This window comes from Camelus ferus, chromosome 29, assembly GCF_009834535.1.
Source record: "Camelus ferus isolate YT-003-E chromosome 29, BCGSAC_Cfer_1.0, whole genome shotgun sequence".
Lineage (NCBI taxonomy): Eukaryota > Metazoa > Chordata > Mammalia > Artiodactyla > Camelidae > Camelus > Camelus ferus.
The window spans coordinates 4,243,522-4,267,189 of NC_045724.1; the positions used below are offsets into that span (position 1 = coordinate 4,243,522).

A 23,668-nucleotide genomic window follows, 5' to 3' on the forward strand; every position below is an offset into this window, starting at 1 on the left:
CCACAAAGAATGTCTGTAGCGTCCAGTCAAACCAAACTCAGAACTGGAGTCCATTAGCACCACCTTTCAGTTATAAAAGCAAACTTAACAAAGTTCGCCCTCCTTAAAAAACACAACACTCAACTTCTGGCATTCACGGCTTTATTAGTTTTGATGATCAGTACAACTGCGGTCATTCACTCCCATGTGTTCTGGGAAGCATTAACCCCACCCTCACATTAGGAAGATATCAGAGGCAGTTTTTATTTGAATAAGCATGCAAAGATAAAAGGAGTAAAATGAAAAATGAATGGCTTTCCTTCAGGTAAAGAAAGATAATAGGATAAAGTCAACCATCTTTATGCAGAAAAAAGTTCAGATATCAGGTCAGACTGGTTGAAACGCCTGGTCAAATGTGTTTAACTTTCATAGATAATCAAAACCAGGCAATCTTTATAGTAGTTAAAATTTTAATAAATGATGGGCCTTTTGTTGGTTTCATTTAAGGGTTAAACGCATCATCTTCTCAATTCTTAGAGTCCACAGTCATTTTAATTTCTGGCTTATGTTGAATTGCTATGTGATCTTCATACACCTCTACTCCTACATAGAGAATTACTCATGATTTCTCGAAGACGGACAGACAGCCCACAATATGAAAATAGTAAAACTGAAGTTCTGTGAAACTCAAGATGCCACAAAAGCGGTGCCCAAGAGCCACTTTTCTCATCTTTATTCTTCCATCTGTTACTTCTTCTTCGAAACCTTACTAGAAGTGCTACTTTTACAGGAAAGATGATTATTACAAAGGCCAAATGCTTTCGTCCTAGATTTTGTCAACAGTAACTGTGGTTTCTCGGCGACTGCATCTCTCACCTTCACTGCTCAGTGTGGAAAACTGAAATAGACTTGGAGGAAGGAGCACCAAAAGGAGGAAGGACCCAGGCTCCGCAGTGGCCGGTGTCCTTTCCTGAAGAGGGCAAGCTCCCGCGGCCTCACTTGAAAGAAGCTTTCACTACCCTGCCCTTGAGAGGCTGGGGAGGGCGCCAGTTCCCCATCAGGGGCACTGGGGGCTCGTTCTCCGCACTTGCATAGAGGCTTCTCAGCTTGGCCATCTGCAAGGCAGGGGAAAACCGTCTGCATGCCATTCAGACCACGGGGACACGTTAAGCAAGCCACCAAAGAGCTAGACATTCGCTGGGTTTCTAAACAAGACACGCGAACCAAAACCTGGCTCCGACGCTCAGTCCAGAGTTATGTGGTTACCAGTTCCGGAGTAATAGAAACCTTTTCTGTATTTGTATAAAAGCAGTTTGCTTCCTTTCACACAGGATCACCCTGCCCTCTGGTCAAAATCTTTTCCTCTTGAATTCTGAAAGCGTTATTTTAATTGAGGGTCAGTATGAAAGCTACTCCTTATGTGGAAGGGGATGACAGTATTAGTGCAAATAATAAACTCAATCGGCCGTCACTGTGTAAGTTTATGGAGTCAGCTTAGATGAACACTGGGAAGCAAGGCCTGAGCAGAGAGGTTAAAAGGTACTGGAAGCAGCCAGACGGGAGACGGAATCTCGGACCCTGCACTTGGCTGTGTGATTATGAGCAAATTACTTAACCTTACTGAGCCTCTACTTACTTAGCTATGAAACTGGAGAAAGAGTATACACCCTCCGAGGATGTTCAGTCCCTTCCATCGGCACCTTCTCCCCAGGCCTGTACTTCTCACCCCATCTCCTAACCAGAGCTCAGTATTTGGCAGTCCTCCAAGTCAGCAAAGACTAACCCATATGCATCTGAGCCCTTACATGCTTGCAGAACACAAACGCGGTTATTGCTCAGCCTCGCCACCACCTTGACAAGCTCTGCATTTAGCCTGGTACCCTTTGGAAGTCCAGTTTTAGAAAGTTCAACAGGCTGATCGGAATTAACCAGGGCACACTCGAGGAGCGGTTCGCTAAGCATCCGGTTAGCAGCTGCGCATGTTCAGTTTCGCGTGCACGTGTCACGGAGCCCGCGGGCCCACAAGGCCGGCGCCGGCCGCCGCTCACCTGGTCGGAGCTCACGGTGATCGGCTCCTTCAGCAGGATCCACACGATGCACTCCTCGCAGGGCGGCGTGGTGAAGGAGCCCTGGTAGGTCCAGTAGTCCCGGCAGGCGGGGAACAGGGAGGACGGGTTGAAGTTCGTGAAGGGTGCCTCCTTGCCCTGCGAGCGGAGACAGCGCGCCGCGCGGTGAGCCGGCGCATGCGCACCGCCCGCCCCAAGCGCACCGCCCGCCCCAAGCATCCCACCGTCTGGGGAGGATGGATTTCAGATGCAAGAGAGAAAACCGCGCTTGGGAACAAAGTACGCTCCTTTCAGAAATAAAAGGCCGAGAAGGGATGCCGCCTGGCATGGTATGACTTTGGCACAGTCACTGTAACATTTTATTCCTTATTCACTGTAGGCAGAGTAATAAAACTATCATTTCTCAAGGAAAAAAAGTAGAAACTCATTCTAAACTGTAACAGAAGTATTTCATATAGGTTAATGCTGGGATTCTCGATGGTACAAAGCTGGCTTGCATTTTTATCGAACGTTGTACTCAGAAGAATACTTACTTTCTCTGGTGGTAAAGCTATATAGTGTTTGATTCGAACAGCCTCAAAGGCAATTAAAATGAGTCTGTTAAGTAGAAGAAATCTACTGTTAAGATTTAAAATATACAGATGCCCTCTTGGGGAGTGATGGCGATGTTAGCTATCTTGATTGTGGCGGTAGTTTCACAGGTGTATATACATCTATCAAAGTTCATCAAATTGTACATCTGAAGTATGTGTCGTTTACTGTACAGGAATCATACCATAATAAAGGTGTTAAAAAAATAAAATAAAACATACAGGTGCTGTTCAGGAGAGAAGGGACAACACTAGGATCCAAACATTTGGTACCTCTACAAATGTGTGTGCATGTGGGGTCTGTGTGGAGTGTGTGTATGTGTACGTGTGTGTGTTTGGCGAGGCAACACCTCTCCACCTCTCTCTCAAACACGTCCTTAAAAATGTAATTATCTAACAGGCTGATTATGAAGATTAAGTAAGCTTATATACATGAAATTGTTCTACAAACTGTAAACTATACAAATATACATACAGATATAATCGCATTTGCTTTCATATATATGTTTAACATATTAGTCAAACTTAGTAATACATTTTAGGTGAAAGAAAAACACCTGAAAATATAAAAGAGAAAAAACTGCCATACTCTGCTTTATGCCCTAGGAGGGAAAATGTGTTGTTGTTGTTGTTTTTTACCTTTGTCTTAATTTTGTCCAGTGCATCAAGGAACAATTGGAACTCGCCTTTCTCATGTCCTATCTGTAAAAAAAAAAAAAAAAAGAAAAGAAAAGAAAGAAAGAAAAAGAAAAAGAAAAAAGAAAGAAAGAAAAGAAAGGAAGAACAAAAGAAAACCAACAATTATATTTTCTCTTCTCCATAATTAGGATTGTCTTAAAAACTGATTTTAATCCATCCACCTACAACTAGTGTTTATAAATCTGCCAGCATATCTCGTACTAAGCAAAAACATAAGTTTATTTTCCCCCACCGCGATTTTAGAGTATGTATTTTCTGAACTAAACTTGGACTCCAAGCCTCTGAAGTACAAAACCACAAAATTACATGTTGATTTACTTCTGCGTCCTTGACCTTCTCTGTGAAGTCATTTCACTTTCTTTTTCAATCAAATTAGAGCTAGGATGGACTCAATGTAACCAACACTAGACTCACTGTCTTTCTGCTTAGACTCACTCAATTCCACTTCCTGTAGTACTGTGTTCAAGCACTCAAAATGACCCAATGAATTCAGAACATAAAACAAATTAGGTCATTCAAAAATAAAGAAGATAGATTTTCACCTCTGGCTTGAAATCTAGATTATGTTACCACCAGATTCATGTGTTAATGACACTAAGTCCTCTCTAAACCATGGCTGGCTCAACAACACACACATTCCAGGTGCTATCTTAGCCTGGGGTCATGTGAGTGGTGGCCACCCTAAGCCGCAGGGACATCCAGCCAGGGACTTGGCATCGCAGTGGTTCCCAACATTGGCTTTTCTGGTTTCCAGTGCAATTGATGTGGAGTAGGGGAAAGGGTAAAGAACAACACTGCTCATGCCTTCACCTTCACCATCATAAGCTCCTTCAAAGGCTCCGTCCCCACCACTCCTACACACACACGCGCGTGCACACACACACACACACACACAAATATATACATCCTGAATCCTGAGAACGTTTAGAAGTGCTAGGGGTACTGGAGTATGACCAAAGGTACACTTTTAAGGAAGAGCAAAATATTTTGAGCTGATCTTAGAAGAAATACCTTGACTGGCTGAATGAATACTGAAATTCACTCCTCTCTCTCCATTAAATACAAGGAGTGAGCGAAACTTAAGCATCGATAAGGAATTCAACTTTGAAAAGAATATGGTCAATTTTTACCTTACCTTCAGAAAAATGCCAATCACAGCCACTCCATCAGGTTTCTTCAGAGCACTTGCAAAGCTGTTATACTTTGAATTCCAGTGAACCAAATGGAGCTGAAACCATGGAACAGAGGTTATGAGGTAAATTCCTAGAATAAGGAAATAAGTATACAATTGTTCACAATAACCCCCATAAGTATACAATCTGAGGTTGCTGAACACTCCCAGAGAAGTTGATGGAATTCTGAAGGTTAACATGCAATATTTTGGTGAAACTTTGAATAGTTCAAATACAAAGTTATGATAGGTGGAATGAGTGAAAACAGAACTTTCATTAGACCAATTCAAAATATGTATTTTGGTTTGTATAAAGGAGTGCTCTTTCTGACCAAATCAAACAGTGAAACACAGAGCTATAAGCAGGAATCTGCTAACATTCTAAAGTCACAATTAATTGGGAGGAGGAGGGGGAAAACAAGAAGACACATTCTTGGGCGGTTTTATAACCATCTCCTTTTTAGCAGCAAGTGTCCTAGAACCTGGTGGTAAACTCATCTTAATGAGGTTAAGGTGCTAATATCTGTACCGGCTAAATTAGTCAAATTTCCCACTTTGCCTTAGAGAATGACAAGAGAATACAATAGTTCAGAGCAGTTAAAAATTCTTTGATTCAAGATGAAAAGTATGAGATCATCCCAGCTTGGCCAAGCTGGAAGCCATGCCCACATTCGTAAGGAATATTCTAGACTTTCCCTATTTGTGGGTGAAGATGTCTGGAAGCCATTCTCAATTACTTTCTCCTGTCACTGGCTTTCTGGGTGGGTTGTAGAGAAATGGAATCATCACAGGGAAGATCTCTGGGTCTCCTCCAGTTTAGTTTAACCAACAGTTAAGCTGCCAGGAAACTATATTCAATATCTTGTAATAACCTTTAATGAAAAAGAATATGGAAATGAATATATGTGTATATATATGCATGACTGGGACATTGTGCTGTATGCCAGAAATTGATACATTGTAACTGATTATTCTTCAATTAAAAAAAAAAAAAGGCTGCCTAGTGATCTGCCTAGCAGAGTGTCTGTAAGTGCCTCCAAGCTTCCTGTCCCAGCTCCTCTGTTGACCAGAGCCTGCCTCTGGGAAAGAGTCTGGAAGTACAAATGGAATTATCCTCACCTCAGGGCATCTGTCACCCCTTGGAGGCTTGGCCTGATACAGAGAACATGCAGCAGGCTTGTCTTATTTCCTTGTAACTTGATGCCTTGATCTCAGCTAAAAATCATGGGTTTTCTTTAATGGGTTAACCGAAACAGAGAGCAGCATTTGCTCATATTAAATCATGTGTGTATCTGTATCCATCTGTGTGTGTAGAAGTACTTAGGTACATATAGAGAGTCACACACATACACACACATGCACCCCCTTCAACACCGTTCATGAGCTTAGCCAGAATTACTAAGCACTATTTTTAAAGCACCATACTCTTGTAAAAGAGGCAGTTAAGGCACCGAACAAGACGGACCATGAAGCCAGTCTGCATAAGGTAAAGCGCCAGGTCTACCACTGAGGCTGTGTGACTTTATTATGTAACTCTCCCGTGCCTCAGTTTCCTCATCTGTAACCCATCTCACAGCGTGCTGGGAGGATCAAGTGACTTAACGCTTGTACGCGCTTAATAAGTGTTACTTATCCCTGTCCTTTCGGTTCCATTTGGGACCTTGGCTTTTCTTTTTTTAAGCTGCTGGCCAAGTTCTAAATATAACCTCGAGAGTCTTCATGCACGATGCTAACTCACCTATATCCCTTTAACTGCCTAGACCAGCATGTTTGGCAGCTTCAGTTTATGCTAAACCTACTGCAGCTCTTTTCACAACTCCAGGCTTGAAGCAAAAACAGTGTGTGCTATTCTGCCCTTATTTTTTGTTTTCACTGTGTGAGATCGAGAGTGGGTTACGGCAGCCTCTCCTACCTCCGCGGCATACTTGACCCCATCCACGATGTGCTCCGAGCCGTGATCATCCGACGAGCCCCAGTGGAGATGAAACTGGCGAAGCCGGTAGGCTCCAGTGAGAGGACCACCTCTCAGCACTGTGATTCAGAGAAGCAAGGACAGCAGTGAACTCGATGCTTCTTCTACAGAGCCCTGCTTTAAACACATGCTCTTCTAGCCAAGGCTTGACAGGCAAAGGTGATCCGTCTGCTGGGCTGACGGTGGCATCCCCAAACACACTGGTCTCTTTCTCCCAAAATAAAGTCTTGGGATGTATCAAAAGGAATGATTTCTCTTTCCTGTCTTTCTCATTTTGTTTGCTTGCTTTATAATTTTTTTAAAATGTGAAATAAACATCTATGAAAATAAAACCAATAGACGGGCATTTAATGGGTCTGTTGTGTGGTACAGTGGGGAGAACACGACAGCTGAGAGCCAGGCTGACTTGGGTTCCCCTCCCGGCTCCACCTCCTTGCGAGTTGTGTGATCTCAGGCAAGTTGCTAAACTTCTCTGAACCCGTTTTCGCATCCCTCTGAAGGTGATAATAATACTAACCTTTCAGAGCTGCTGTGAGGATTAAATGAGATTAGGGACTTTAAATTGTTCATGACAGTGCCCAGGACAGTAATCACCAAGCAAATGTGAATTCTTTCTCCATGTCTTGCCTTCCACCACAGTTCTCTTCAAGACAACAAGCAAGAGCTTTTCACCCACGTCCAATTCAGACAATGTATTCAAATGCGATGAAATAGAAAATTCAGCCGTTTCCCAGGGAATCAATCACTGTGGACAGCTATGATTCTCAGTAGCATGAATTTGAGTTTGCTGTCCAAAGACCTCAACCTGTCTCTTAACTTGGTTTCACTTCATTCAGCCGGGGGAGTGATTTAGCAGTTCAAATGTTTTCTAAGGGATATTGGAAACTGTTCAGAAACCCCGAAATCAAAAGTTAGCAATATAAGCTAGATCAAAACAGAATCCAGAGGGCAGCTATTCTAGAAAAGACTGGCCAGCTGTTGGTGCTGAAATGACAGACTGAAAGCCACAGTATAGGTCTAACACGACAGAACGAGGCTTATCTGAGCTCAGTCACGTAGGAATGAGTGGTTTCATTAATTGCAATTTTTCTGTCCAACCACTAGAAACTGTTACTATGAGTCCAATTGATTTGGGTGAACCATTCAAAATTGTCAATATTCCATCATTTTTATTTACAAAAAGGCATTTTCATGTGATTTGACCTAATAGACACTGATTTTGTTGTTTATCCTTCAGAATGGAACTGGATTTAAATGGAGAGAAAAGAAAAAAGTAACACCAGCCAGATGATTGTTTAAGAAAATATATATTTCTATGCTATTCCTTCCTTGGAACCTACAAGTGGGTAGAAATTATGACTATGACTCTTTTCTTACAACATTATTGAGAATATTCATTTATATATCAGCAAAGATAATTTTAATTTTTTTACAAATGCGGTTATACAAAAATGTATTACTGTACAGCAAACACCAAAATATTAAAGGTAGAGCCTTATCTCACTTACAATGAAATAAAGGATTTCTAAATAGCCTTTTTTTTATTTCACTGATTTGCTTAATAGCATAGGTGAAAAAAAATAGTGTAGGTGAAATAAAGAGGTTTTTTTAAAAAAATGCAAATTTTCATTTTCACACAAACGCAAATCATACTTTGAGAAGACATGGTCAGGTACTTAAAACACTCACCAAAATGATTAGCCGGGCAAACCCCACTCCAGCATTGAAGGCAAGTCTTCCTGACTCAGCTAGTAGATCTACTCTCTGCCCTGGATCGGCCCCTACCCACAGACCAGGGGAAGAGAGGGCCTACTTAAGTTTTTTGCTATGTTCCTTGCTTTGTAGACTAGAATCTGTTCCACATTTGGGAATGGGAGCCTTGCTCTCCAGGCCATGGTTAAGAGGTAAAAACCCCCTCAGGTGTAGACCATGAGAGCCTGAAGAACACTCCTTTGGACTCATTACTCACCTCCCTGTCCAACTTCATTTCAGGAATGCATTGCCAACTTTTAGCTTGGGCCTGGGGCCATTTTGCAGCAGCAAAGTGACCCGGGTTAGAGTGAGACATTCCTCTTCAATGCATAAACAGAATCCTCCATGACTAGAGCACAGTCAAACAGTCATCTCCATTCTCAGACAAGAAGTGACCCCTCTTCCCACTAATGCAGCTGCCGCAGTCATCAATCACATTTTGCCAGCGTGGACATTAAAAACGTCCACACGTCTCTACTTAAGTGTCATACTTACTTGACCTATCATAAGTGTCATCAAACACAACCCGGCAGGTCTTCCCGTTGTTCAGGATCGTCTTGGCAGAGCCGGGATCATAGGCTGCTGTCCATGGCAGCAGAGAGGGGTCATGACTGATGTCTTTAGTGTGCAGTTCGATCGGCGACTGGTTGTCTCCCTTGGCAATGGGGTAAAGCTCATGCCAGTGGTCAGGACCTAGGAAATCAAATTGAGGGCATTGCTTTATTTGGTGGCGCCACCCAAGCCCTCTTTTAATTGACCGAACCAGAAAAACACACAGAGGCTAGGCAGTGATTATCAAAGGTCTTGGATTTCAGATTGGGCAATGCAAGGCTTAGTGTTTAAGATCTGTTCATCGCTTTGTTAATGGTGTACCTGAAAACTATATTTAGCTCAGTTTATTTCCGCCCCCTGCTCAAGCATATAGCCTCAAGGCTTATTTTTGAAATGGACCTCATCACGTTTTACCAGTGCCACGTGGATTTCAAAGCATGCCCATTTTCCTGCTGCAGTGGGTTAGGCAGAAGCTGCAGGCAGAGCGGTTTATACCGACACCGGGCTCAGAGAGGTTAAGCGCTTGCCCGGTATCACGGGGCAGGGGACAATCAGAACTGGACCTCGGTGGTCTGACTTCTCAGTCGGAGGCAGTGTGATCCGGGCAAGTTCCCACGCCTCCCTGCGCTGCGGTTCCCTCCAGTGGGGAGTAATGCCGCTCCACACCAGGGAGAACGGAATGAGACCACGGTAAAAGCGTCGTGGGTGGGCGGTGGCACTTGGAAAGTGCTCAGTAAGTGTTAGCTTCCCTCGACCCCTCCGCCCACATCTTCCGGCGCCCTTGCCCGCCCGAGTGGCCCACTTCCCTGCGCACCGCCGAGCCCACGCTCGCTCACCGTTGTGGCTGGCGTAGCCCCACTCCTTGGCCATGGTCCTCCCTGTGGGCGCTGGACGGCGGCTGCCTTCTGTCCCCGGCGGCGTCGCGCGCAGTCCCGGCGAGCCCGGGCCTTTTATATAGGTCCCCCACACACACTGCACGGCCTTATTCGGTCAGCGAGGGTGGGGCGGGGGGCTAAGCTGGATTGGGGTGGTATTTCGGAGGCGGGGTGGGGGAAGCCAATGAATTCCAAGGGCTGGACAGCTGCTGGGATCGGGGGAGATGGGCGGAGTCCCTCCTCCCCCTTGGAAGCGAGTCTCCTGGCCCCTCCAGCCCTCCCTCCCGTCTGCTAAAGCTGCAGGGCTCTCTTACCCCGGTGCCGACGTGCAGAAATGCCAGCGGCTCTCGCCCTGTCCACCCTCCCCGATCCATGCATTGTGTGTGTGTGTGTGTGTGTGTGTGTGTGTGTGTGTGTGTGTGTGTGTGTGTGTGTGTGGAGGGGGCGGGGGAGATGGGGTTGTCGTGGTTGTGTTTAGGCACCGACTAAAATCTGCACCCCGGCGGCGTTTGCAGCCTCGCTTAGAAGTTGCTTTCAGCGCAGGCTGGCGGTCGGGCTGCGGCCTCTGGACGCTTCTGCGAGTTTATTTCGCTCCAGCGATCCGGTTACGGTGGCTGGAAAGAACACATTTGTTTGCCTGAACCACGTTTGACTCTCTGCAGGCAACTTGTAAAATCCCAAAAGCAAAAGATGAGAAGAAAGAGGCCGGAGGGCAGGTTCTCTGACTCCATTATCCTTAAGAGATTGACAGTGTCCGGTCCCTGGAACCACACCAACCAGCAACCCCCGAGCCCGCGGGTCCCTGTGGTCTGCGGGATGCAGTGGGCTGGGTCTCGGGAATCCGGGGAAGGTCTGGATCCAGGTCGCCGAAGAGCCAGGAGCCTGGGGCTGATTTAGCGACACTCCGTGAGCTGCTGTACCTCTGCTCACGGAAAGTCGAGAATATTCCGGAGTGTTGAAAGGCCACGAACACAGAGTGAGTCATATTGTTTAAAACATATGACCGCATTTTCCAAGACATAGTGAAAGATCAGAAGAAAAGGAGGAGAAAATGTTTTCCAGAATTGCTTTGTATTTTTCCTCCCCCTCCCAAGTTATTGTATAATGCAGTGACCCACGCTGAGGGTCACAGAATGGACGTATCCAGTGTGCACATGTGAAAGTTATATTTTTAAATGTCTAATTGTGGTTCACATTGAAGAAGCAGCCTATTAGATATTTGCAGGTCTAAGAGTATATTTTGAATGTTTTTCTTTGTCCCAGGTAAGTATTGATTTTGTTCAAAAAAAAAAAAAAGAGAGAGAGAGAGATGAACCTAATTTCAGTACTATCTTGAGCAAGGTTGAGATACATTTTCTTAATTACTTTGACTTTTATCGATGCTGGGATTTTGTATTTGGGGATTACAAACCTTGAAAAGGAAATCTCTCATCATGGTAAAGATAGCTCATCCCCAAGGCATGTGGAATAACTGACCACACTCATAACCTGGACGCCAGAGGAGTCACTCCCGGGCGTATTTTTGTGACCAGGGATTATTTGATCCACACAATAGCGATGTGGAATCAAGAACCAAGATGGTTTGGAAAAACCAAGCAAACAGCAGTGCAAATGCCCTTAGACTCTGAGCTCAAGTGTCTCAGTGTTGGATCAGAAAGTCTGCTACTGAATTGGGATGTCTGGGCCAGTTTTCCGCTTTATGGTGGTAGTGTGGTGTGGTAGTTTGTGGTTAATGGAGGTGTTTCACATTGTGCATAATTATTTCTATTAGTAAATTATGATCTTGTTCTAATTCATTAAATGATTTCGATCTCTCTTTTTCTGGTGTATGTGAGTAGGTCAGTTACTGAATTTCATGTTATTTGATACAATGTTAATAGAGATAAAGTTTTTAATAAAACCTTTATATCAAGCAAAGCCAACAATTTAGGAATTCATCATATTATTACTATTTATGCATAGAAGGAGTTTTTAAAGTGGGCTGTTATCAAATTTTTTAAAAAAGACTATGCACAATGCATAAATAATAAATTAAAGACATATAAAGTAGCACATAATTTCAAATAAACATTAGGTAGAACTTGCAAAGTGAAATACTAGTTTTAGGCGTATGGTCTTGAAAAATGATGATTGATCTTTTCATTGTGCTTTTGTACTAGAAAGTTAATAAAAATTGGAATTTCAAGACAGTTTATGTCAAATCATGTCACTTTAGACCATAATATATTTTTCAGAAGCACAAATTAATCATCTGCATTTTAATTGATTTTACTCCAGCATGTTTGTCTATAAATTTCAAAATTCCCTGTCAACAGAGCAAAGAGATCATTCTAAATTGTGTCCAAGACACTGAGATTTCTAAAGTTGGCTTAAAAAAAGGGAAAACTGTTAGGTACACACTGAGATAAATAATGCCGGAAAAAGAGCTAAGAATGATTAACTACAAATTATCCCCCAGCATTTTCACAGTATTTCTCCCAGCATTGTTATTGGAAAGTTGATGTATTGGGCAATTTGTAGGATTTATCTCCCTAAATGGGTGTGTTCATACAGAGAAAGGAAGAGAGGGAGAGAGAAGGGGAGGAAGGGTGAAAGGGACAGGGGGAGAGTGGGGAGAGGGGGGCAGGGGGAGAGAGAGACACATGCTCAGATCAATGAAGGGAAGATAATTTGGGTAAACGTAGCTTGAGGGGAATGGAGTATCTGAATGTAGACATTTCAACTAGGTGGTATGTTAAAATTACAAACTTGAAAAATCTAAGGTGATAAAATTGAATGTTCCATGTGCACTGGAAAAGAATGTATTCTGCTGTTTTTGGATGGAATGCCCCATAGATATCTATTGAGTCCAACTGGTTTAATGTGTCATTTAAGGCTACCGTTTCTTTATTAATTTTCTGTCCAGACGATCTGTTCTTTGACATAAGTGGGGTGTTAAAGTCCCCTTCATTTATTGTATTATTGTCAATTTTTTCTTTTATATCTGTTAATATTTCCTTTATTTAAGGGCTTGCATATCAAGTGTGGATATGTTAATGAGTGTTACATCCTCTTCTTGTATTGATCCCTTTATCTTTATATTATGCCCTTCTTTCTCCTTTATTATAAGACTTTGTTTTAAAGTCTATTTTGTCTGGTATAAGTATTACTACCCCAGTTTTCTTGTCATTTCCATTTGCATGAAATATATTTTTCCACCCCTCAATTTCATTCTTTCTGCGTCTTTAGTTCTGACATGAGTACCTTGTAAGCAGCATACAGATAAGTCCTGTTTTTTTAATCCAAACAGACACACTATATCTTTTGCTTAGAATACGTTTGTTCTATTGACATTTAAAGTGACTATTGATAAGTATTTATTGTGATTTTGTTACTGGTTTTCTGGTTGTTTTTGTAGTTCTTTATTCTTTTCTTCTTCTAGTTTCTTCCCTTGTGGCAAGATAATTTTCTTGTTTCCGTTCTCTCTCATTTCTGTGTGTGCATTGTAAGTTTTTGATTTGTAGTTACCATGGGGAAACTACAAATATATGTGTTATATATGTTGACTTATAGCTGTATCCACTTGATTTAGACTGATAGTCATCTAAGTTCAAATACATTCTAAAAGAGCTACGTTTTTTTACTCCCCTCCCCCACATTTTGTGTTTTTGCTGTTATAGCTTACAACTTTGCATTTATCTATTCACTATTTACTGTAGTTTTGGTTGACTTTATAATTTTTTTTTCCTTTAACCTTCACACTAGCTTGTTTAAGTGGCTGATTCACAGCCTTTACTGTATAATACATCTACCATTACTTCAGATGCTGTGCCAGGTTTGAGCTGACTTAGTCTCTCCTAACTGTGTACCTCCCTTGGCCATGTGGAGCCCTCATCCCAGTGTGGAGCTGGGGCAGAACAGGGGGGGCCTGAGTGGGCATTCAGCTCTAGCTGGGGTGCCTGCAGGGGCTGTTGCAGGAAACCAGTCAGAATCCCAGGCAGTTTCAATCTGCTTCCTCTGCCTTGTTTTGGGAGTAAGCAAACATGAGCACACAAGCGAAGTCTAGGCTCTTACAGCCCTCTGTTAGTCCCGTTGGTTTAAACCAGCCGAGGGACTTCTCTGGTGTCTGATCCCAGGGCTGGGGTGCCCTCTATATGGTTCAACATGCTCACCCCCCAGGGAGGGGAGATCTTTGAGCCCATGTAATCCCTCTGCTCTTCTGCATCTCCTCCTAGGGGCACAGGTCCTGATTTGATCGCTTCTCTTCCCTTCCTGCCCAACTCCATGTGGACCTTTCTTAAAGCTTTGGTTGTGTCAGAGTTTTTCTCCAGTCCCCAGTTTGTTTTCAGTGAGGATTGCTCCCTATGTAGATGTAGTGTTGATATGTTTGTCAGAGGAGGTGAGCTCCACATCCTCCTACTCAACCATCTTGATCTCCCCTCTATTTCTAATTCTGTCTACACTGCAGCGTGCTCAGCACCAAAAATTTAGCTTCCACCCATTACCATATAGTTGATCCCTTTTATCCATTTCTGCCTCTAAAAATCAAATTTTTAAGTTAATCTATTTAACTCTCATATATAACTTAGCTTTTACCTTCCTCCCTGACAATATTGTTTGTTTGTTTGTTTGTTTGTTATTTCTTTTTTCCCAAAAACATTGTCAGGAAACTTGGCTCACCAATAGAAGCCAAACCTGATAGGCCCAGTTCCTGAGTTTGTCACCAGCGACAGACAGCTGAGCCACTTGGATCAAATCTTAAAGTCTGACTCCTATTCATGGCAGTTTTATAGGGGAACAGCCTGAGAACTTGTCCCAGCTGGTGTCCCTCACTAAAATGTATTGCCCTGAGATAGTCACTTTATTGGAGAGCAGGAGCATGAGTCCAAATGTGAGGCGCCCCCCCTAGATCTATGCAGTAAGATTGGATCATCAGGGTTCATAAATTCAAACTGTTTCCTTCCAAATACAAATTCTTCTTTTGAAATACAGTGATAGATCTTAAACTGAGAAAACTCACTAGTTGAACTTTGGGGTAACTTTTCTTAGTATCAAATGTAGGTTATCAATTCTAGTTTTCAATAACTCAATGCTAATATTTGCTTGCAAAATTAACAAGGGGAACTGTGCTTTGTGTTGACATTTCATAGCATTTTGGTGGCCATTTGCTTACAATTTTCTTCAGCCTTAGCCATGTCATCTGTGAAATGGAGAGAATAATGCCTACCTTACAGGGTTCGGTGCGGCTTCAATGAGATACTTCAGTGAAGAACTTAGCTCAGTCTAGGCCAGTGTATTTTCACTCGGCGAAGTTAGTACCCTTCTCTGGCTTTGTTCATTTTATCCAATTTCTTTCTTTCTTTTTTAAAAATTTTTTTGGGGGGTAGCTAATTGGGTTTGTTTGTTTGTTTTAAACGGAGATGCTGGGGATTGAACCTAGGTCCCGGTGCATGCTAAGCATGCACTCTACCACTGAGCTATACCCTCCCCCTATCCAATTTCTCATTGGACAGTCACCTATCCTGACTAATCCTTGTTCCTTGTTGGTCGTAAACAGTGCCTCTTGTTCATGTCAGAGTGCAGGTGCTAGCCCACAGACATCACAGAGATGCAGGATGCATTCTGCTGGTGTAGGATAAAACGAACACCCGTGGCCATTCACCTTCTCCTTGAACTGTTTTGAGCTGCTCCATCTAATACCAGTTGATCCTTCCCACAGTGGGAATTGCACTTAAACCTTTTTTAACCACAAGTGACCAATTATGTGCAAAATGTACTAATCTCATACAACAAAATTAACTGAAACCCTAAGCACTGTGATAAGAACTAAGAAGACCCTAGTTCCTACAAGGCTTAGCACTTCTTTAGTATATTATTTGATAAACAAGTTTTTAAAAGTGAAATGCAAAGTCTTCTAAATGGCAACCACGGTCTTCAGAAGTCTGTCCAACCCACTTTCAGCCTTATCCCCACCTTTCCTTCCAAATCCACCAGCCCTCTGCGTCAGCTACAGAGCTGCCTTCACTCCTCCTATAACACGCTTTAGTCTTACCCCCTCTTTGCCTTTTCACACACTGTTCTCTTTGACTCCATTGTCCTCCCCATGGTCTATACCTAATACAGCTAAACCGTTTACATCAACAGCTCTACAGCCAGTGTAGGAAGTGAGTAAGATTTCACACTGAAAAGACATCGGTTCTCCCTTAAGATCAGGTCTCCATTCAATCTGCTTTCTTTTGATCTCTGCTGCCATTCTGATTCAAGGCCAAGCCACTGTTAGACTTCTTTTTTTTTAAACACTTTTTAGTGAGTTATAGTCATTTTACAATGTTGTGTCAAATTCCAGTGTAGAGCACAATTTTTCAGTTATACATGAACATACATATATTCATTGTCATTTTTTTGTTTTTGGTATTATTTTTATTGGAATGGGTGATTCTGTTTCCAATATAATGTAATTTTTTCTGCTTCCCTGAGAAAAATCAAGCATTAACCTCGCCATTCTAGAAGCTAGAAAAACCCCGGTTTCACCTCTGTCTTTCCCTGTGAAGTGTTGCTATCCTAGGCTGGACAAGTAACTTCACAAAATAGTAACAACTGCCTAGCACCCTTCACCTGATTATTAACACCAAACACTGTATGTACAAGCACTTGAAAACTAACACTTTATATTTGTCATTATTCTCACTTTACAAATTTAATTAAATAAATATTTAAGAACTGTGGGGTTTTCATGCAGGAAAAAATTCTAGAGTCATTTTTTTTTTTCCAAATTGGAAGGTACAAACCTGGTAAACACAAATTCATGTTTTTTAAAAGACATTAGGAGACATTAGAAATTGATTTGCGTCAAATTTCTGAATAACAGAGCAGAAGAATATGTGTATTAATTGTTTGAATTTTATAGGCTTTTAATATCATTAAGTATTTTTTTTAATTTTTTCAAAATTAAGGAATCAAGACTGACAGTAACCTTTGAATTAGTAGACTACACCCCACAGTTATTTTATCATACTTTTTCCAAATAAAAATGGAATTTAAATACTTTATTCCTGAAAGATTTTATATTGGTATAACTGCAGAATTTTCTGGGTTTTTTTTTTTTTTTTGGCTTTATTGAGGTGTAAGTGACAAATAAAATTGTAAGCTATTTAAAGTGTACACTGTGATGATTTGAAATACGTGTACATGGTGAAAAGAGCCCTCCCACCTAGGTAATTAACCTACCCACCACCTCACCTGTTCATCTTTTGTGTGTGTGAGAACACTTGGTTCTATTCTCTTAGAAAATTTCAATTACATAACAAAGTGTTATCAACTACAGTCACCATGTTATACATTATATCCCTAAGGTCTTATTCACCTTATAGCTGAATGTTTGTGCTCTTTTACTAAACTCTTCCTATTTCCAGTTTTCAATATTTAAAATAAAAATTCCTTCTATAAAAAAATGGTACTTAATATCTTGATTTCCACCAATGTAGGTACTATTAATCTTAGGATAAATGATTATTTTATGTCCCACTTAGGAAAGAATGCCATTAATTAAACCATCATGCACTGCTTTTTAAAAAATCCCATCAGTAGTGTCTCAGCATGCCTCATACCCTAAGACTAAAATACAATTAACTTTTACCTTCTGTCTTTATTTTTTTAAACATTTTTATTGAGTTATAGTCATTTTACAATGTTGTATCAAATTCCAGTGTAGAGCACAATGTTTCAATTATACATGAACATACATATATATATTCATTGTCACATTTTTTTTCTCTGTGAGCTTATCTTCTGTCTTCAGAAAAAGTTACTTGGACACTTCTGATTTTGCCTCTAAATGATAAGGACTATCTTGACATTGGAAAAAATGTAATTTCTGATAAATCCATTGCCATGTGTCTCACATTTCTTTATGTGATAGAAAATTCATCTCACAGTCTTAGTTTGAAAATATAAATGAGCCACTCATGGAGCTGGTAAATAAATTAATTTCATAGGGAAACCCAGATTCTAGACTCATCCTTAACTATGTGTGTAACTTTGCAAAGTTGCACAGCATCTCAGGTAGTGTTTTCTTGTATATAAATGAGAGGATAGACTAGAGACTGGGAAAGTCCCTTCAACTTTACTATCTATGATCACTGAATATCACATATAACAGTTGAATTCTCTAAACAGGTGGACCTTAATTTAACATTTGGAGGAAATACTTCTCACAAGTAATAAGGCTACTAAAGTGCATGCATTAAAAACTGTATAATGCTTGTTATCATGAGAACCAAAATTTTAAAAATAATAATAGCAAAAAATGTAATTTCTGTTCCAATACAGCTTTATAATATTGTCTATTATTTTGTTTAACTCAACTTAATATACCCTCTTGATTTGTAGTGATGTGGGGAAAAATTATTATTTACTGTGATATAATATTAATTTCCCTTATAAATTACAATCAACTGAAATCTCTGGCATATAGTTTGGTCTTTGTGATTCAGATAACTTAAAACCAGTGTGAAATTTTGAGGTAAATGTTTTCAAACCAGTAACATCTTTAGTTAACCATTATCACTGTAAAGAAAAATGAAACTATGGAATACAATATGGTAAGGTACAGAGTCTGCAAAGTGATTATAATATATACTCATTTTTATGAAATGTAAAATTAAGAAGGAAAAATTTCATTTGGTTAGTGAACAGCTGTACTGAACTATTGCTTTAATGTGGTAACTTGGTACATAAAATATCTACCTGTTTTAGTAGAGGAAGGTTTAGGATAAAAGTTTAATATATCCTCTGGGAATGTTAGCTCAGCATCTCCCAATGAAAAAAGTATACTATTCTCTGTGACCTTGAGAAGAATAACACAATATAATAGCTAATCATGTGAAACCCTATAAAACTAATAGTGTTGAAAGAGATCAATAAAAATATTGATGTCTACAATGAAGTTGACTTGTTACATGCTAGAATGAATATTTCCTGGAGCCAGTTCAGTGTGTAACTAGAATTGAAACTTTTGGAATTAAAGTTCCATAGCAGAATTAGCTATAGTAAAATGTGTCTTTTCTTCATACATCAGAAGTATCATGTGACTTCAAAAGCCTTTAAGGAATTTATATTTAACACTAAAATAGTTTCTTTTGTAAGATCCAATATATTTTAACCTTGAAACAAAGTATTACTTAATAGAAACCAGAATTAATCTTTACAACTTTAATTTTTCAGAATATCCTATTGAAAATGGAACATAACTGAATGAAAAGTTCTTGTACGACATGGAGAAGAAAATTGCATACGGAAGAACCATATTCTTTCTCAGGGCAATGGAAGCATTTCACATTCCACTCATCAGACCAGTGAACCTAATCATTATTGGCTAGCGTTTATGAATGTCAGCAACATGGAAAAGTTGGAAAGGCTTCAAGGCCAAGAAAGTTTCATCTAGACTTGATATGTAAGTGGGACAGACAAGAAGCAATGGGAAAGCAGTGGGTTGGATGGGTAATACTCTGGTCAGAGACCAGGAGCGTCCTGCTCCTGCTTGGAGATCTATCCTGCCGCCTCCCAGTTAATCCCTCGTTAAATAGCTATGTTCTACTGACATTGACCCTTAGGACAGTTTATCCCTCTGTACTGTCAGAGCTTGGATCCTCAAGGGTGGCCATTCTGACCAGATTTGTGGTTTTCAGTTTCACTCACAGTTACTAATCATTGATTACTGACCTTAAAGAAAGACAGTCTTCTTTTCAGAAGGTGCTCAGGACAGGGTAGAGGAGTCAAACAATTCACTCAGAGGAATCTCCATTCAGATGAGATGGGGGAACCTTGCTGTCCCTCTTAGGCAGAAGCACACACGTGAATACCTTGCTCACAGCCAGACTGATGCACATGGCACTTCCAAAATAAACAGGGCTAGACTCTCTGTTTGGCAACTATTGCACTCCGACTCACAATTCCTTTTCTAAGGTATTCTTTTTTCACACAGGGATCAGAACTGAGCCTGAGAAGAACAGCTGGTCAGATCTTTTCATCTTTGGCCTAAGTCATCAACTTCCCGGATTGATATTTGATTGAGAGGATGAGTAATGGGCATTGTTGTCCAGGGTTCAGTACTCAGATTGCAACCGGCAGCCCTGCCTCGTCTGGGACAGGGTGATGAGAGAAACGGCAGTCTAGCGTGTCTGATACTGCACCAACTTTCTCCTCACCATAATGAAAACATGGCATGAGCCCAAAACTGAATTAAAAAAAAAAATGAATCCATCCATTCTGATTCAAGGACAACCATTTCTTCACACTTTTCATGATGCTGAAGTGTGGCATTACTAAAATCTATGTTGTTTTTTTTTTTTTAAGGTACATTATTTAAGGAAGTAAAGAAGGATCTCTCTTTGGCAGTGGGAACCTCGAAAGAGCTGTTCATTATTACTTGCCTTGGAAAGAATTGTATTGTTCTCTTAATGGGGACATAGTAATTTTAAAAATCCAGAAATATAGTATTGAATTACATGGAAAAATATAAATTATGATTACTTATTTAATAAATTTAATATACTTTGATTTGAGCATCTTCAACCTAGATTTTACTACAAATATAGATAAATGATATGTCACATATCTTAGCACAAATCCTATCTCTCAGAAATGGTTTCTTTGCCAATCAACAGAAACTTCTGAGGCCACCACATTTCATTCTATAGTTTTCAAGTCATTACAGTGCAGAAGTGTATTTAATTTGTTCAATGACTGGTCCAACACTGTTCTCCATTCTGTGATACAGTGACACATCACAGCAACTAATCCCTCTGAAGTTCCTATTAGTACATTTAACAGCAAATTCAATGAATTCCATATGGAATAATATTTTCTCAAAACCCAATAGGTTTTTAAAATATATCTAAATAATATAATGGAAAGAATATCACTTATTCATGCATTCAACGTGGGTTTTTAATGCCATCTATGTGCTTCTATCAGCTCTGTTCTAGGCACTGGAGATATATTAAGGAGCAAGAGAGATTGTGCACCTCATTGAGCTTACATTCTAGTTGGGTGGTATTGACAATAGCAAGTAAACAGACAATAACCGTGTGGTTTACAGGGAAAAAATCCACTGGACAGATTGGAAAAGAAGGATCTTCTTTAGATATGATAATTACGGAAGACTTTCCTGAGGAGGAGAAATAAAAGAACTAAAGCCTGGAAAGGTATTAACCATTGGAGGAATTCAAGAAAGAGAATTTCAGGTGGAGAGAACTCCAAGAACACTTGGGCTGGAGGGAGGTAATCAAGGGAGAGGGTGGTACAAGGCAAGGTTAGAAAGGACGGGAAATGCCAGGCCATGTAGGGCCATGAAGGTCTCAGTGAAGAGTTGATCTTCAACTCTAGTGCAGTGGCACGTTTTTGGAGAGCGTAGTGCTGTTGAGGGATATGACCTGATTCACCTTTGCAGTCACTCTACCTGGAGTTGAAATGGAGGTAGAAAGTAAGAGGAGAACAATCATTTGCATTTTTATGATTCTAGTGGACCATTTCTTCCTGGGATGAAGCTACGGATCTCAAATAGAGTTCACAGTACCATAGTGAAATGTGTGTGGCTGAACATGGAAAACTGAATTCTGCACTTCAACCTGGTTACCATTAAAATGAGACAATGGAAATGTAGAAAAAAATGCCTTGTTTTCCTTCACATTAGGAGATAGGGAATGGCAATCAGTTCAAGACTCAGGTTCCCTGATAGGTTGTTGATATTACCCCGGCGATCTCCATTTTATGACTTCTCTTGCAATAGATCTAAAATGTGTGTAGACCAGAGCAGCCTGAGAAAGGGGACTTTCCTCCCAACTAAAGGAAGATCAGAGAGTCAGCTGTAGCTAGAAACAGCTGATGCTTGAGCAAGATTTTATTTGTTCATTCATTTGCTTTTATTTATATAGTTAGTTGCTTAGTTTTAAAATAGAATTAGAGAGACCTCCAAAGCACTGCAATTACAAGCTGGAACTCGGAATTCCAGAGAGCTGGTTGCCAACCTCAGCTCTGCCACTTACTTAGGGCCAGTAACTTCCCTGAACTTCAGCGTCCTCATTGGTAGAATGGACAGTGGGTTGGGGAGTGGGGATGTGTTTGTTTTAAGTATTCATTAAGATAACACTTGTAAAGTGTTTAGAATATTGCATGGGGTTAATAAGCATTCAGTAATTACTAGTTTTAAAAGTGCAGAAATGTAAGAGATATGATTTTGTCCTGTGTTAATTACCTCCCAATTAAATGAAAATTTCATGGAGGCAGAAACCAGGACTGTTTTGCTCATAACCACATGCCCAGTAGCTAGCCCAGGGCTTGACACCAAGTAGCCAGGTAATCCGTTCCACTGAAGGAAGGCAGGTGGGCAAGAGGGAAGGAATGCCAGGAGGAAGGAAGGAAGAGAGGGAGGGAGTTTCTAACTAATAGAGAGTGATTCTGTTTTGTTTTTATGTTCATTTTTTTTTTTAGATTCCACATATGAGCGATCTCATATGGTATTTTTCTTTCTCTTTCTGGCTTACTTCACTTAGAATGACATTCTCCAGGAGCATCCATGTTGCTGCAAATGGCGTTATGTTGTTTTTATGGCTGAATAGTATTCCACTGTATAAATACACTACATCTTCTTTATCTAGTCATCTGTTGATGGACATATAGGCTGTTTCCATGTGTTGGCTATTGTAAATAGTGCTGCTATGAACATTGGGTATTGTTTGAAGGAGGACTCCTTTCTCTCTCATAAGGAAAAGGAATTGCTTATTCAAGACTATTTGATAGAAGACTGAAACATGTTGACAATTTCTTGAGATTACATAGAATAAGGATAGGGACTCCAGAGAGATTTTTATGCATATATGTTACCCCTAGGATATTGCATATCTGTATAGTGTCCATTCTTGTGTCTGATCTCAATTTCTAAAATATCCCTGTGGTTTATCCATTTGTTTCCATTTTCACTGCTATCATCCTAACCCAAGACACAGACATCCTATTGCCACCTCTTCTGTGCATGCCTAGAATATATTAAACTCCTTCTAGCCCCGAAGCCTTTCTGCTTGGTGTACCTTCTCTCTAGAGTGCTCTTCCTCTAGACCCTTTCCCACTGCTCAGGCTACAGCTTAGAAATCACCAACTCAGAATGCTCTTTCTCATCCAAGAAGGTTCTCCCTCATTTTTATGATAGCATCATATATAGTGTCTTTCTTCTACTTATCAAAATCTGTAGTCATCTATCTGTTTGTTTCCTAAAATGAATGCATGCATGAATTTATTTCTGATTTGACATTCCCCCAATACTCTGAACTAGACAAGAATTTATTGAAGCAAAACACTACTGCTCTTCGTCTCTTCCAAAGACTTAATTGTGGTGGGACCTCCATGTTGAAATTAAACACGTGTTTTTCCAGACATATCAGAGAACACCTGTTAGTCACTCGTTCACTATTTATAGGAAATTAAAACCACTATGCAAGTTGCAGAAAAGTCATCTGCCTACCACAAGAGTAAATACGGTAATTTCCATCCCTTGCTCCTTCCATTCTTTGGTAAGCATCCGCTATCATGGCATGCATATTGAAATCCCAATTCAGGAATGAAAATCTGAAACCAAGCTATCTGCTTTTGTGTACTCTGGCACTGTCTCATTTGAAATAATCCAAGAATGAAAATATGAGCTAAGCTGTTTGCTTTTTTAAACACTGAACGTGTCGATCCTGAAATTCCACTGGACAGCCTTTTACTCTCCACAAAGATAAGAGTTCCTGTTGACCTTGAATTGTTCAAATGCCTAACCATATAATCCCCTCCAATAGGTTCAGGCTGAACAGATGGAATTTGAGCCAAATTATCTCAGAATCACAATCAATCTATTACAACTCTTCCAATAACAGAGATTAAAAGAGTTTTTAAGAAAGTGTTAAATGCTGAAGCTCTGAAATCATAGCACCCCAAGTCATGCATCCTTAGGAAAATTACTCTACCTGTCTAAGGTCCCTGTTTCCTCATCCATAAAA

The 23,668-nt window shown here is 40.5% G+C and overlaps 1 protein-coding gene and 1 long non-coding RNA gene across 2 annotated transcripts; one reads left to right on the forward strand and one right to left on the reverse strand.

Moving 5' to 3' along the window:
- Nucleotides 1-124: 124 nt before the first annotated feature.
- Nucleotides 125-9,858, reverse strand: CA3 (carbonic anhydrase 3). The gene is made up of 7 exons (XM_006193944.3): nt 9,618-9,858; nt 8,725-8,922; nt 6,418-6,536; nt 4,470-4,562; nt 3,275-3,337; nt 2,028-2,183; nt 125-1,094 (listed from the first exon to the last, which is right to left on the reverse strand). Exons 1-7 carry the CDS (start codon nt 9,649-9,651, stop codon nt 975-977), a joined length of 783 nt encoding a protein of 260 aa, XP_006194006.2. The 5' UTR covers nt 9,652-9,858; the 3' UTR covers nt 125-974.
- On the forward strand, nt 9,220-22,061 carry LOC116660525. Its single transcript, XR_004316103.1, has 3 exons — nt 9,220-9,514; nt 18,858-19,086; nt 19,618-22,061. It is a non-coding gene; the product is annotated as an uncharacterized LOC116660525 (long non-coding RNA).
- Nucleotides 22,062-23,668: the final 1,607 nt, after the last annotated feature.

What these genes read in the sequence shown, in the direction of transcription:
- CA3 (XM_006193944.3), bottom strand. Translation starts at nt 9,651, where the DNA reads ATGGCCAAGGAGTGGGGCTACGCCAGCCACAACG. An exon ending in GGGCTACGCCAGCCACAACG is followed by an intron (nt 8,923 to 9,617) that starts GTGAGCGAGCGT and finishes TTGATTTCCTAG; the next exon opens with GTCCTGACCACTGGCATGAG. An exon ending in TGGACAAAATTAAGACAAAG is followed by an intron (nt 2,184 to 3,274) that starts GTAAAAAACAAC and finishes CTCCGCTCGCAG; the next exon opens with GGCAAGGAGGCACCCTTCAC.